The sequence below is a fragment of the Phalaenopsis equestris genome, unplaced genomic scaffold, assembly GCF_001263595.1.
Source record: "Phalaenopsis equestris unplaced genomic scaffold, ASM126359v1 Scaffold233643, whole genome shotgun sequence".
NCBI classification, from domain to species: Eukaryota; Viridiplantae; Streptophyta; class Magnoliopsida; order Asparagales; family Orchidaceae; genus Phalaenopsis; species Phalaenopsis equestris.
This window is the reverse complement of record NW_018251584.1, coordinates 55,053-71,469: the sequence shown is the minus strand read 5'-3', so window position 1 is coordinate 71,469 and position 16,417 is coordinate 55,053. Positions and strand designations below refer to the sequence as shown.

The window sequence follows — 16,417 nt, the reverse complement described above, 5'->3', positions numbered from 1 at the left end:
TCCTGCTGGTCGAATCATTTTTGAATCTCTAAGTTGCCCTTGAGACAATGCTATATTCTCCTCCACATATTGTTGGTTCTGTTGATGGCTTTCCTTAGACAGGCCTTCCTTCTCTTTTCTCATTTTCATGTAGTCTGCCTCATCCATTGCATCCCCCAACAAGCTCTCATCACGAACCTCTTTTCTTCCTCTCATGTCATCAGTCCTATCGATTCCTTTCTCTTAGTGAGCTATAAGGAACCCTCCCTCTCCTGCATATGTAGTGGTCCCGTCCACGCTTAACCCATCCACAACTTTTCTTGAACTTTGCAGAATTTATGAATTTTTGTTCGAACACAAGTTTGAATTTAAACAAGTTCAAATTTTTTAGATACTTGACTTCAAAAGTCAGTTTGTAAATATACAGATTATCCCTCATTGTGGGTTATTTGAAATGAACTTTTTTCTATGAGAATAAGAAGCATGGATATTTGCCCAATTATATGTACTATTAGGCATGTACGGTTAAATGATCATTTTGTTTGTTCAGCTTATATTGCAGAAAATGATTTGTGGAAAAGGCTTAATTCCATACTTCAAGCATTGCCTTCATTTTTTTTCATGTACTCTTAGCGTATAATATTAATTTTCAAGGTAAGCTGGTGAAAGATTTAGCTTCAATTGGCATTTAATGAGATGGTTCTCTTGTGGCAGGTTGATGATGTGGCACTTGATGAGGTCCCATACGTGATTGGAAAATATGATATGTGCGTGGTGAAAAATGGCCGGCTGGATGTAAATGTTATTGCAAGTGCTGTTAAGATGAAGCTCATTATGCAATTTGGTGTTGGATTGGAAGGTTGTTTTCTATTCATAAATTTCTTAAATTATTATCTTTAGCATACTGTTTTGAACTGTTCTAGATTTCTCTAATATCCTTCTTAATATTGTCAGGATTTTAGTTAAAATTTTTAAATATTTCATTCTTGGAAGACATACCTTGTAATTCTTCTCCTTGATCAATTAATACAGTTGCCTGACTTTAGGTGTTGATGTCATTGCTGCCTCAAAACAGAACATTAAAGTTGGACGAATTCCTGGTAGGACTTCTGGCAATGCTGGCTCTTGTGCAGAAATGGCAATATACTTGATGCTGGGCCTTCTCCGGAAGCAGGTATGCTACATAGGAAATACACATTTTTTTGTAAATATTTCTTCCATTATGGTTGCATGAAATTAATATTTTCATATAATATAGTTTTGTTTCTCTTTAAACATTTAACTTGTTTCTCAGCTCACGTCTCCACTTGTTGCAGAGTTCACGCTCCCTACAGGGAAGATGAGAAATGTTTTTATTAAAATATTTTTTTTGCTGTAAATACACTTTTATCATACAAATGGTATCTATTTTCCTGTGTTTGTTGATTATCTTTTTATTATTCCTTTTGGTACCTTTTGGCAGCACAAGGAAATAGGGCATCTTTATTTATTTATTGACTTTTATCTGAATCAAGCAGTCCAATAGCTTTTTTTTTTTTGAAATTATAGTATGCGAAACATGAGCTTAATATTCATATTCCTTAGTTTTTTTATGATGTATTCATGTCTTCATCATTAAGGAAGATTTCCTTTTGCAGCTCACTTGATTAACATTTAAAACCTCTTTTCTCTTTTTTTATTCTTTTATGTCTCCTTATGCTTTTGAATAAGCTGGAATTAATCTCTACTCGTTTAGCCTGCTGCTCTAACACCGAATAGTCCATGATCCTGAAAGGCACCTACAACTGCCTGATCAAATCCTTTAATCCCGAAAGGAATCTGTAACACTTCTCATTGCAATAGCAATTAGCTGTGGAGCATTCCTTGACAGTACAGTGAGCTCTGCTTCATACTGCATAACTGATTTCTCTCATTGCACCAACTTGAGAACACTGTTGATGCTATATAGTCAGTAAGCAATAATTTTTAATAACACTGTTGATGCTACATATTGTTAAGAGTGTGTTTTATTAGATCCATCTTTTATAAGTAATAATATGTTCATGCTTTTCTTAGATAAAGTATTAGCAATAATAAAATTATACGTTAAAGTTAAATCTAATATGGTTTTACATTCTTCATTAAGCACTCCAAAATCGTAATTATCATGAATATTTCTAAAATCTTCTACTAATCTACCAAAATGTTTATTTAAATCTCTTCAAATATAAATTTTGTCTGCAAGAGATATCATTTATATTAATTTAGGTCATTCCAAAACTTTTCTTTTGAACCTATATCTAAACCGGTTTGAGAAGCATAAATACTTTTAACATTAAAAATTTTAATATCAACAAAAATTTTTAGAGTATAATTCTATCTCAATTAATATTAAATTTAAGAACTTTTTCTTTTCAACTCTTATCTATAACTATGTCTACACAATTTCTAGTGTAACTTCTACCTGAATACCAAAGTTTTAAATATAAACTATACATCTCCTTAACATTTTCTCTAACCCAGTTAGTTTCTTGAATGTATAAGATATTTATCTTCCTATGAACCATAATATCCACTATTCCATTAATTTACTTGTACGAGTATCTATATTCCAAGATTCTATCATAATATTTGTTTCATGGACTGATTTCTTTTCCTGCATTCGTCCATAATATGAGAATTCTTGCTTATTTGCACTACACCCGGGCGCCGGTGCAGTAACCCTCACATACTTTTCATTGTATTCATGTCATATAATGTATCGCTTCCAGGAGATGCTCTAGCATTTACATATTGATTTAAATGATTCATGTCATTATTTTCCGACAAAAAAAATTATGCTGGCTGTCATATACCTAACATAGCCTTTCATTTTTTGCATTTGGGACTTAGGACCCGACAATGACAGTGTTAGTTTAGTTGCATTGATTGAATATTAATATTTAAAGGAGACATGATAAGATATTATGCTAAGTGGTTGCGTAATGCATTTTATACTTTAAGAAGGCCTTGTTTGCGACGATGCAATTTTTGTAAGAGTTCATGAAAATAGCCTCTTTGCATGAGATTGTATATATCAAGAATTCTTCAGATCCCAAATGACGGAAAGCATTATACACGTGGTACGTAAATATGAAATATATCCTTTTCCATGATAATCTCAAAACTTTTTTTTTTCTCCTTTTTTATTTTCGCAGAAGGAGATGGAAATTTCCGTTAAGAAGAAAATACTAGGAGATCCAATTGGAGAGACACTTCATGGGAAAACTGTAAGTTTTAGTCTACCTAATTTCTTTTTTTGTTGCACTTTGTTATCCTATGATATTAATTAAATGTAAACTTTAACACAACTATTGTGAGTTGAAAATAGAGCTAAAAATAGAATAAAGACAAATCAATTTTGGCAGAATTAGGAGCATTTACAAATTAATTTTAAGATAGCAAGATCAAAATTTAAGGAGATCAATGTTATTCTTTAATAATAAAATTTTCGTTTTCTTAAACATACATGTTTTTAGCCACAAGAAAATGTTTTAAATTTTTATCATTGCATTGAAAATATAAATTTGCTATATTTATTATAGATCTAAAAGAAATTTATAGTGAAACCCTTAATTAAATTGCTTTTTTAAATATAAAGAAAGTTAGACTTCTAATTTCTAGTACAGATGCAAGCATTTCTTGTCCTTTTCTATTAGAAACCATCCAAACTATGTCCGCATTCATATCTAGCATGATCTTATTTTGCGGGTACACTTGGGAATTTTTCGTTCTGGAGTTTGCAAATTTATTTGCAAGGAAAATTGAAAGATTTTTTTTTGTCTTTTGTATTTGTCTAGACTTTGTGTTGCATGCATACTAATTTTCTATACTGAAGTGTTATTTTCACTTATGAATTAAATTCTTGGCTTGAAACTTAACCGCTAAGTTGATGATTGCTCTGCTGATAGATTGACTTCATATGCTTTGGAAATTAGATTGGTGCTAGTATTTTAGCCAATATGTAGAATTCCTTCAAAAAATGATTTAGTTACTTGTTTTGATGCATATTGACATGATCGATGCATATGATGTAATTACTTTGAAAAACTGCCGCACCTCTCCAACATATTTTATTTATTTGTAGTTTCAGTAGCACATTTTGATGGTATGACAATATCTATCTTGCAGATTAACACAACAGGCTTCATATGTTTTATTGACAATTACATTACATACCTTTCATTGGTTGTAGGAATTGTGAAATAATGGTTGGTCACATTGAGCTAGTACGTCGATAGAAACAAACATGGTATACATTAGTTACTTGAGGATTTAAGGTTAAATGTCCGTTGCTGGAGCCTATAAGGCACCATTTCCTTGAGGGAAAATGATGGATTACTTCCTCACTAAAAATCCCGTCAGAGGCTTTTGGGCAAAGTGAAAGTCCAATCTATGTGGATTCCTACAAGTAGCCTAGTTAACAATCACATACTTGATTTAGCTTTGTCTCTCCGTCTTTCTATTTTTTCCCTTATTGTAATTTCCTTCTCCCTTTGCTCTCTTTTCGTTGTACTTCACATCTATAGAAATAATGGTTTGTTTATTGTTTCTTTTGTTGGCTTCAGGCCATTCTTGACATGAATCCCAACTTGACAGGATTTCAAGTATTTTCGAAGCCATAAGCTAATTCCTAGTCCTCGTTCCAACAACTTTAGGTGCATTAAGCATGAACCTTATGGATTAAAAGAGGAAAATGACTCTTACTGATCCAGAAAAGGTTAGTATTGGCTGGTGAGGAATAACCTCTCATGATTGTACTGGTTGGAGTATGTGACTATTGAGCATCTTCTATGGATGGATGATTGATTTAGTCCCATGGTTAACACAAGCTTGTTAGAATGCAATTTCGTTTGGTTTTGGAGGAATTCCACATCTCTATCTTAGCCTTAATGATTTATTTTTGCACATTTTTCACCCACGAAATCCATGCTCAAGCCAGTGTGGAGCTAGTACGTTATTCCTCATTATGAAGCTTAAGTTCATATCTTTGAGATGTTTGGGGAGTTAAAATTTTCAACTTGCAGAACAAATAGCAGAGGGAGTTCTTAGTCTATCTTCTTTCCTAAGATCTTGAAAGGATAGCTTAATTTAGGGGGAAATATTTGCATACGGACTACGTACGCAGAGCTGCGTGTGTAATAATCTCTCAATAACCTCCGTTTCGCGGTTATTAGGGGGTTATTGGGAGGTTATTGAGGTATTAATTTCAATAACATATAACCCCAATAACCTTCCAACAACCTTCGCGGGTTCTATTTCGATATTATTCAAGGTTATTATGGAGGTATTACGGGGTTAATAAAGTACGCACGCAGAGCTGCATGCGTCTTCTGTCTGCAAATATTTCCCTAATTTACGACATCATGCTCTCCATCCATTACCAAATTTTGAAGATATGTTTAATATCTTTTAAATGTTCAATAATGAGTAACAAGGACATATTGTTTTTTTCTATATTAATTGCATCCAATTTGAGGCATATTATGATCTCTGGATTTATAAGGGGACTCAACCTTATATTAATGCTTAATATATGATGAATGATCCCTAACATGTTTCCTCTCCTTTTCGATATTTGACCACCATTCATTCCTCTCGCCCATACCTCTCTTTGTTGTTTGCATCAATTGATATAATAGTTAAATTGCACTTCATCGCTTCTCTTCTGATTGCATCGATTGATTCATCTTACATCTACATCTGGATCCATGCGACGACAACATTATGACTTCATTGAAACAATGCCTTTTTGTACAACTTTCTTGATTGAAGCCATTTCGTCGTACATGCATGCTTATCTCTTCCTTTCACGAAATTCAACCATCTACCTTTGCTCTCATGCACTTTTGTTGCCTCACGCTGCATTTTAAGTTCAAGAGCCCCACCTCCTGTCAGCTAGCACATTAGAAAAAACCAACTTTCAAGGTATCTTTCCTTTGCATTTAGTTTCCTTGTGATATGGATGGAAAGTTTCTTTCTGAAACTACCTTAGGGAGTTTTGGAGAGTTACTGCTGAACAAGGTATCAAAATTCTGATTTTGAACATTTGTAGTTTTGAGATTGTAATGCCCCATTTTATTGCTGTGCGAACCAGTTTTATCTCATCGACGTACGGATTAAGGAAGCAAGGGAGACTAAAGAGAGGAAGACGAAACAAGTAGTTAAGCATTTGAAGGAGGAGATGAAACATGTGGGTTTGTGTCAAGGGCAAGTGTATTCCTCTATCACGACTCGGTCCAGGTCTTGGAATTAACCAAAACGGGTACAAACAGTTGGACGGTGAAAATTAAATTTTTTATCAGTATTAATGATTCAAAAAGGGTAAATGAAAGAGCCACTAAAATTAAAATGAAATAATTATAAATTTATTTTAGATTGGGTTTTTCTTGTCTCTTATAAACACTGCCTCTTCTATTGCACAATCTTAACACAAAATCTTAATGTTGAAAAGTTAATGAAAAACATGAGCTAACCAAAGCCAATTAACTCTCACACTCATAGACTAGAGTAACACAATGAAAAAAAAAATATGCATGTCAGCTAAGATTTTAATAAATTAGTATAAAACAATTGATAGTTTATCAATATGATATCTCACAATATTTCATAATATTCAAGATGCTTTACTATATCAATAACGAGTCTATATTATTTTATATATGAACAACCGTCACATGTGTATCGTCTAAAAATTATATCAGTTAAGGTACTTCAATATCAATATCATTTTTTGTTTATGTGCATTGATACCTTAGTGTTTCCCTATTAATATCATAAAAGAGTGCATCTATCATAATCATACACATAAAATTAGTCTATACAGTTCATATTATTTATTATTTCATATCACTCAATATGTAATATTTATTACTATAATGCACAAAGCTTTTTTATAATAGGATATTATAATCATTCATATTAGAATCACTGATAAAATTTAAGAATAAATGAATCAATTTCTTTAATCAAGCATGAATAATAATTCATTCAATTGCTTTAGAAGAAATAAAAAATTAATACTATAATTTAAGTGGAGTACTCAACTCGATGTTGATTTTTTTTTTGTTTATGGATTTGCCTTGACTCGACTCATCTAAAATTGAAACCTAAAATAAACATGGGTATTCATATTACTAAAAATTTATTTATTTATTATGTTATTTAATTATTAAATTTAAATTATTTAAGTATTAAATTTGCATTGTTTGTATATATAATTTTACTATAAAACATACCTTATCACTGTCTTTGATTTTCTTACTAACCTAGCCAAAACTCTGACTCACATCTTCCTACTCGAACCTTCACCACAAGCCTTCTAACTAGGCTTTCCAAGCATAATTAATATGAGCTTAAATATAAATCATTTTAATCTAAATAAATGTCAAATAACAACCCTAACCTTTCTTTACCATCGCCGAACTTCTCTTGATCCAAATATGAATCTTCTATAGATTGAATTCTGATTTAATTAGACCTCATTATTAATAATTAATAATTAGTATTTAATAATATGTATTAAATTCATAAATTAATATCTTTGAAACCCTTATGTCATAAGTACTCGGTTTTGTTTGGTTAACCTGCGTAGAGCTGCCCCCTTCTTGTTCTTTTGTCCTTGGGCACCTTCAACTTCAAAAAAGAGCTTGTCTAATGCCACTGCACTTGTCTCTGCCCTAATTTCTCCCTCATAATCATCGTCTTTGCTTGTCTTTCTTTCCTAGACTGCAAAATGGTCTCTTGAGAGAGTCTTCCATTCTCTTATTTCTCCTTCACGCTTCTTGCTAATGTCGGCGTCTACACACATCAAATGTAAGGATGGCTTGATTTCTTCTTCAGCTTGATCTTCTTCTAATATCCTTGTCCAGGGCATGGGGTTCCCTCGCATGCAGGGTCATTCGACAAGTTTCTTCTTTCTCGTCTTTTTCCTCTGCTTCTTCTTCTCCTTTTCACGTTGCTTCTTCTTCTCCTTTTACCACTACTCAGCCTCCCATCTCATTTCTCTTTTTGATCGCTTCGAATGGTACACCTCTTTAAAAAAAAATTGTTGAGGTGTTTCATTCTCACCCAAAAGGACTGCATTGGTTGAAAATTTTGACAATAATAACATTTTTATTTTATTTATTTATCAATTATTACATTCTCTTAACAAATTTCATGCTCGAAGGTAGCATGATCTACTGAAAGTCTCAAATCACTTCTCATTAGAACTCTAGATCTCATTGATTAAAATGAAAAATGGATGCAGCAAATACATTGTTGATACAAAAAAACTCGAAATACCTTCCCCCATCAATTGAAACAGGATAACTTCACATCTAAAACAAAGCAACATGAAATAACATACATCCTTTGAAATAGAAAATACACTAATCAACCCATATTAACATCAACATCAACAACATGTTCTTCAAGCTTTCTATGTATAAGGGCATAAACTCATGATCGAATTGGCTGCCTTGGTTGAACTTGAGTAGTAGTTGAAACTATATATTCTATTCTTCTTTGCTCGTCTACAGTCTTCTGGGAAGGAGCTCTCCTTAGTATTTTTTCTCTTGAAGTTGTCTGGCCAAGTGATGGACAATATCTCGTTATATGTCCAGATTGGCGAAATTGGTAGTATGTATGGGAGCCCGTCAAACATTCACCATTGTGTTATTTTTCACACTTAATACAAATAACTATGGTACTTCTAGAAGTACCATCACTGACTCTATTCAAATTCAATTCGAGCTTTTTCTCATTAGATCCCTCTGATTGGTTCATATGTTCTCCCTCGTCAATACTTTTTCTCTTTGACTTATCTTTATGCCTCTAAGTCAGCTGATAATTAATCTCCACTCTTCTAGCTTGCTCCATTAACACTGAATAATCACCAATCCCCAATATCACAAATGACGTCCTGATCGAATCCTTCATTCTGGAAAGAAACTTGTAACTATTCTATTTGATAGTAGTTATCAGTTGTTGGTCATATCTTAACAGTGCAGTGAACTCCGATTCATACTACATGATTAAATTTACTTTTGTACCAACTTAATGAATTTGCCCTGCAGTTGTTTTCGATAGGATAAGGATACAAATCTTGCTATATCCAGTAATTACCCACAACAATAATCTCACCCCTAGAGGCTGCAGTTTGAACTCCTGAATTAGTTAAGTCGTGACTGCCATCATTGGGCTAGAACATTCGTATTCACATTATAGTAGGCGGTACTTCATTTCTAATCGGACTTCTCTCCTCTATAATCTTAGATGCATCCATTTTTCAAATAAGTAGTTATTTAATTAGTGTTAACTTAAAGTCTTAAATTTTTTTGTTATAAATTTTTCTTATAATTATCTTATTAACTCTTTCAATAATATTGCATTAAATAATCCTAAATCATGCTTTGATCCCACTTTTGTCACGACCCAACCCAGAACTTAGAATTAACCAAGGTAGGCATTGACAATCAAACGATGAAAATTAAATCTTTTATCACTATTAATGATTAAAAAAGGGCAAATGAAAGTGACAAGAAATTTAATTAAAATAATTATAAATTTACATTATGTTGGGTTGTTTGCATCTTCTATAAACATATCATCTTTTATTAAAATCTTAAACATGTAAAGTTAATGAAAAATATAATGAGCTAACTAAATTTTGTGAATACTAACTTCTAGACTATAGTAACACAATAGGAAAAAAAATAATATGGATGTCAACTAAGATTTTAATAAATCCTTATAAAATATTTGATATTTTATGGATATGAGCAGTACCTTATCATATTTCACAATGATCAATGTGTTTTACTATATCAATAACATATTTACATCATTTTTTATCCCTATAATCATTATAGGAGTATCATTAAATGTTATACTGGTAAGGTACATTAATATCAATATCTTTTTTCATTTACGTGCATGAATATTTAAGCGTTTCCCGCTAGTACTTTAAAGGAGTGTTGATTTCATTATAGTCAAGTATACACATACGATCAATCTATACAATTCATGTTATTCATAAATTTATATCACTAAATATAAAATATTTAATACTATAATGCATAAAACTTTTAATAATGAGAATGAGATATTATAAACATTTATATCGAAATGGTCAATAAAATTTAAGAATAGATTAATCGATTGCATTAATCAAGCATGAATACCAATTCATACAACTGAATTGAAAAAGATACAAAATTGATACTATAATTTAAGAATATGAGAAATTAGCTCAATGTTGAATTTTTTATTCTTGGATTTGCCTTGACCTCGACTCTTCTATAATTGAAGCTTACATTATATATTGGTATTCATATTACTAAAAATTGATTAATTATTTTAATTAACTATTAACTTTACATTATAAGAGCATTAAATTTTCATTGTTTTATATTATGTAATCCTAATTATTTTTCTATTGAATATATTTGTTGTTATATTTATTGAAGGGCATACAGTCATTCCCAAGCATTGTTCTTCAATACTCCTACCTACAATACTACAATACCATTCAACCCCTATATATATATATATATATATATGTATGTATGTATAATTTTACTTAAAACATACCTTAACATGATCTTTGATTTTTTCGTTGATATAACCAAAATTCAGACTCGAATCTTTCTGCTTGATCCTACACCATAAGTTTTTTTATTAGGCTTCCTAGCATAATTAATATGATTCCACTTAACATCTTAACTTTAAATCATTTTAATATAAATAAATATACAATAACAACCCTAACCATTCTTTGTTGTTGCCAACTTTTTCTTGATCCAAATCTAAAACTTCTATAGGTTGAATCCTGATTTAATCAAACCATACTATTAATAGTTAATAATTAACAATATATATTAAATTGATAAATTTATATTTTTGAAACCCTTACTTTATGATTACTCGATTTGGTTCGGTTAATCCACACACTTCTTTTCCATTGCTTCAAATTGTAATAATAATCTATAATTAATCTAAGCATGAAAAACTATTTAATTAGTTAATAAATTTTCTATTTTCTAAATATAAAAAAATCATGAATATGTTCAATTTTTTCAATTTAATTTTTTTGTAAAAAATAAACTATCATTAAATAAGTTATTTTACTACTACTACTAATAATAATTTACTTTTATATTCATTCTATTTTAAAATTTTGCTTATTAATTAAAATGATGGAATTGATTATAAAAGAAAGAAAAATAAGGTAATGCTAGATCTTCAAATTGTTAAAGACTTGATTTCATTAATCATGAGACATAATAATTATCATAATAAGCATTCTATGATAAGCTTAAGAAAATTTTAATTAACTCTTATTTTATATTTACCTCATGTATAAATCTGGTATGATATGTTGGATTGAGTATTCAAGGAAGTGAAGATAAGTATTGAGAAGTATTTGTAGAATTTTTTGGTTTTTATATTATAATAATGTTTCTTACTTATAATTATATTTCTTATTTAAATTCTTCACTTATCCTTTATAGCAATTATATATATATTACAATTGATTAATCATATTATTAGGCATGAAATATGCATGTTCACTTTTCAGTATGAATAGTTGCACAATAATCTTTTCGAGAAAGAGACTAGATTATTACATAAACTTTTTAGATTTTGTTAGGATATTTTTTCATTAGTAGATACATATAAAATCTCATAAGAAAATATTGTATATATAATGAATGAAATGAAAATATTGTAAATATAAATGTGTAGATGTGCATCTATAGTACCGGCTGAGCCTGCCTTTGTACTCAAACATAGTGACACTTTTTTTTCATCTCAAACAATCGTGAAATTAAGATCACACATTGATGTGCCAACGAGAAGTATTGATCATAGGTGACTTGTATCATTTCATCTCAGTCAATAATAGATATATTTTGCACCCCACTGTGCTAATGGGGTACATATTGGCCAAGGGTGGATTATGCTATGTCTAGATGAGTCTTTTGAGATTGATGTATAAGTTAACAATAAGTACTATAAAAGTTGAAGATTAAACATTAAGAAATAGAGTAAAAATCAATGCAAATAAATATTATAATTTCTTTCAAGGAGCAAACGTCATTAATATTTTGAGATTATTATATAAATTTCTATGACATAATAGACAATATCAACATATATATTATCTTCTTTTATTATATTGTTGTAAAAGCATTTTTATTTCATTATAGATTTTTTAAAACTCTTTATGTTATCATAAATCAGATAATAAAATGAGGGAAAGTTGAAAAAATGTCTACTGAAGACGGATAAATAATAGAGCAAGGTATGTCTTTTAAAGATTTATTTTAATTTAGTAATTTATGACATTCTTTATTGTTAAATTTAGAAATATTATTTAAATTTAATTTTTGCTTTCATATTGTTTGTTCCTGCATTGGTAATTCTAAACTCTTGGGCTGGATCATAAGGCTATATCAGAGAAAAATTGTATAAATTAAGTACTTTGGATCTTATTGAAAGAGTTGTTAGGATATTTGTGAATTTTAATCATAAGTAATTTAAGTGATTTGAGTTAGGTTAACTCTAACTAAATAACCTTATTTTTTTCTTAAACATTATGAATGCTTAAGCAGAGATATTGGATGCTCATAGGGTTGGAGAAAAATCACCACCCAATATTACTGTGAATATAAATACCTTTGCCCAAATGATGATGGCTATGACTTAGCTTATCTAGGATTCTAGATCACAGTCTAACAAAAATAGTGGTATAGTTGTCGTGGATAAACATTTGAAGATATTCTAGAATTTTTCATTGCCATTATTTCGGAGAACTTAAGGACCAAGAGAAGCTAAAAATTGACCTTTGTAGATCGAGAAGATTTTGAACAACTTGTGCTGCCTGGAAGAGAGAATGTTGCTTTTGGATACATTTGTATTAGATGAAAAAGTTGAAAAATGGAGGTAATGACACCATCAAGGTATGTTGAGAGATATACCAACCGGGTTGGTTAACTGTCAAGATTTTGTAGAATTGTTTAGATATTGGTTTGTGCCCCTTTTTGGACTGAGACAGATGCATAATAAATTATTAGGTTGGTGCAAAGGGATAAGTTATTCATGCACTAAGAGACATAATTTATAACATTATCAAAATACGCACCACAGTTGGTATCCGTTATAGAAGAAAAGTGATCTAGATTACTTTATAGATTGAAGGATTTGATTAGGGAGGTGTTGATATCATTGGGTATTAAAGATTATTCAATGCTAGTGGATAGGGCCAGGTGATTGAAAATTGATTTTTAACTTGCTTAGAAGCAAGGGAATATGCACAAATGGAAAAACTAGAAGTTGTGGCACCAACAGTTCATTTTGGTGGTTCCAATGAGAAGAAAATAAAAGTATATTCTAGTGGAGTTAATAGCTATGCTGATAGCAGCTCTACAAAGCCTTTCATTAAGGTTGGTAAGCTAAATTTTTGATAATGTTGATGCCCGAAAATTGTTGCGAAGCAAGTCTCTCAACCGCCCACTATACGTGTTGATCAAGTAATGTATGTAAACGTGTCTGCGTATAGATCTCACGTGAAAATGGTTAAAAGCGTTTCTAATAGGGGAAACTCTAATTTACTAAACTACTGAACCTAATTTGAAGTGATCTCAATTACAAGAATAGAAGTCTAACAATCTTAAGTGAAACAACAAATATAATAGGAAACAAGAAATGAAACAACAGAAGGGGTACTAGACGAAGTATGGCTCATACTCATATAACTCGTATATATTGGTTTTTTGTTGTTTTCCTATGGATTCCTTTATGTGATAATTGCCAACCAGGACAATATTCTTTTCAGCCTATGTCTAGGTCATAAGAAGAGTTGGAAACCATATTACAGTTAAGCGAGACTTAACAGTGCAACATTTCCCAAAACTCTTTGGATCCTATCTAGATTGCAATTTTCTACCTGGTAATATGTCTATTCTACTAATACATTATATGTTAACCTACTCGTTTCTCTTGACAACTGCTAAATGTTTTAGATCACAAGAGTTTTTAACACGTTAATTGGCCAGATTAGGAGTAAATTATATACGAAACTTAACAGAACATGCATAAGTTAAAAACACATATAACATTTTTTGGGAAAACACATACAAGATATAATGAAAAACCTTATATCCTTACATCACAGAAACATGAAAGAGATTTAGCTACTAGACATGAGATGAAAAAACATTGAAGTTTTCATTGAAAATATTAAAGAAAAATAAGTGTAGTAGTGTATATCTTACAACCAAACAATTACTCTGCACAATACACTCACTCCTCACCATACAATGTTCCTCCCAAACAAAATTAATCTCTCTCACACAAAATCCTCTTAAAAGCTCAAAGGAAAAAGGACCTAGAAGCTTTCTCCTACAAAGAAGAAGAAGAAAATACCAGGGATAGAAGTAGAACTCTCTTGTTGCTGTAAAAACCTCTCTAAGTCTGTGTCGACTCTCCTAGGTTGTGCCCTAGCTTCTTCTTTTATAGACTTGACCAAATTTGGCATGAAATTTCTTGCCAAACTGAAACACAGGTGACATGACGGCGTGACAATGGCTAGACCCGATATAACAGAAGAAATAATTACTCAAAAAGCTTTTTCAATTCATTAATGACTTGGGTTTACATAGAACATTACAATGATCTTACAAATAAAACCCTAGGCACATTTTATATTTTCTTTTTACCAATATGACCCCTCAAAAGATACAAATCTTAACAGTCTCCCTCCATATGGGCAAATAATATTTACTAAGCTCATCTTGTCACATAATCTAGACAAATCTAATTAGCTAAGTTTTTTGGTGATGCATTTCACCACTTGCTATTTAGTGGCAACATGACCTAGCTCCGTTAGCCCGTTATCCAGTTTTTCCTTGATGAAGAACCTATCAATATCCACATGTTTGGCTCTATTGTGTTGCACCAGGTTGTTGGCAATGTTGATTGCAGACTTATTCCAACACAATTTTATTTGAGCTCTTTGGTCCACCTTGAGCTCTACCAACAAGGCTCTCGGCCACATCGTTTCGGCAACTTCTAAGGCCATGACCCTATAGCTTGCTTCTGTTGTTAACCTCATTACTACCAATTGTTTCTTGAAACCAAGTTGCCCCCCTACGAACATGTAGTATCCGGATGTGGACCTCTTGTTATCCGCACAACTCACATATTTAGAGTCACAAAATCCTAAATGTCTATATGCCTATTCTTCCTAAAGATCAACCCCTTCTCTGGAGCACTCTTCAGGTACCTCCGAACCTGATACAATTCGTTCATATGCCCCTTTCTTGGATCATGCATTTAGCGGCTCACCACACTCGCTACAAATGAGATGTCTAGACGTGATGCACAGGTTAATCAAACGACCCACCAATCTATGGTACCTCTCACGATCAATTGGCTCTTCTGGCTCTACACTCAGTCTAGCCTTCTGGTTAATTGGAAAAGACTGCAGACTTGTATCCCAACATGCTTATTTCTGTGAGGAGATCCGATACATTGTTCCTGTGAGAAAAGACCATCCCCTTTTGTTTACAGGCCTCCTCAATCCCAGGGAAGTATCTGTGTTGTCCAATTTCCTTCATCTTGAATTTTTTGCCCAATTTTACCTTTAGTTAAACAGTCTCTTTCTCATCATAACCAGTGACAATCACGTCATCAACATGATAGCAAGCATAGCAGCGTGACCTTCATTTTGTTGAAAGAATACTGTATGCTTGACATTGATCTGTTGATATCCCGTGCCTATCTTATTTTTTCTAAACTTGTCAAATCAGACTCAAGGAGATTGCTTCAAGTCATAAAGAGACTTTCTGAGCTTGCACATCTTGCGCATTATTTGACCTATACCAAATCCTGGTTGTATCGTCATATACACCTCCTCCAGTAACTCATCATGAATAAACTCATTCTTCACATCCAATTGTATAACCTCCAACCATCATTCAGTGCTTGGGGAAACTAGTGCCTTCACTGTGCTTCTTTTCGCTACTAGTGCAAATGTCTCGTCATAGTCAATGTCATATGTTTGATTATACCCTTTCGCTACTAATCACGTCTTCTACCACTTCACTTTCTCTTCTAGATTTTGTTTTACCTTAAAGATTCAAACTATTTTCCCCGCTGGTAGTGCCACTATGCCTCTTGTTTGGTTTTTATCTAGAGCCCCAAGCTTTTCGTGCATGATCGCTTTCTACTTGGGATCCTCCTTAGTTACCCGCCAATACTTGGGTATAGAGACAGTATTTAAAAACACAATGAATGCTTTATGTACATGTGATATGTTAGAGTATGAAACAAACTAAGCAATGTCATCCATCCAAAATGATCAGAAGGATGTCTTGCATTGCTGCGAGAGGTCCTCCTTAAAGTCATGGCATTGGAAGCACATAGAATAGAA

General features: G+C 31.9%; 1 protein-coding gene across 3 annotated transcripts in view; it reads left to right on the top strand.

Annotated features, from left to right (window-relative positions):
• Nucleotides 1-16,417, top strand: part of LOC110038728 (D-3-phosphoglycerate dehydrogenase) — a 62,320-nt gene that overhangs the window by 7,127 nt on the left and 38,776 nt on the right. For all 3 annotated transcript variants that reach the window (XM_020743620.1, XM_020743622.1, XM_020743621.1), the window contains exons 3-5: nucleotides 694-838; nucleotides 1,026-1,153; nucleotides 3,156-3,227. In XM_020743620.1, coding sequence (XP_020599279.1) covers nucleotides 694-838; nucleotides 1,026-1,153; nucleotides 3,156-3,227 — 345 coding nt within the window. The remainder of the gene's footprint in view (nucleotides 1-693; nucleotides 839-1,025; nucleotides 1,154-3,155; nucleotides 3,228-16,417) is intronic.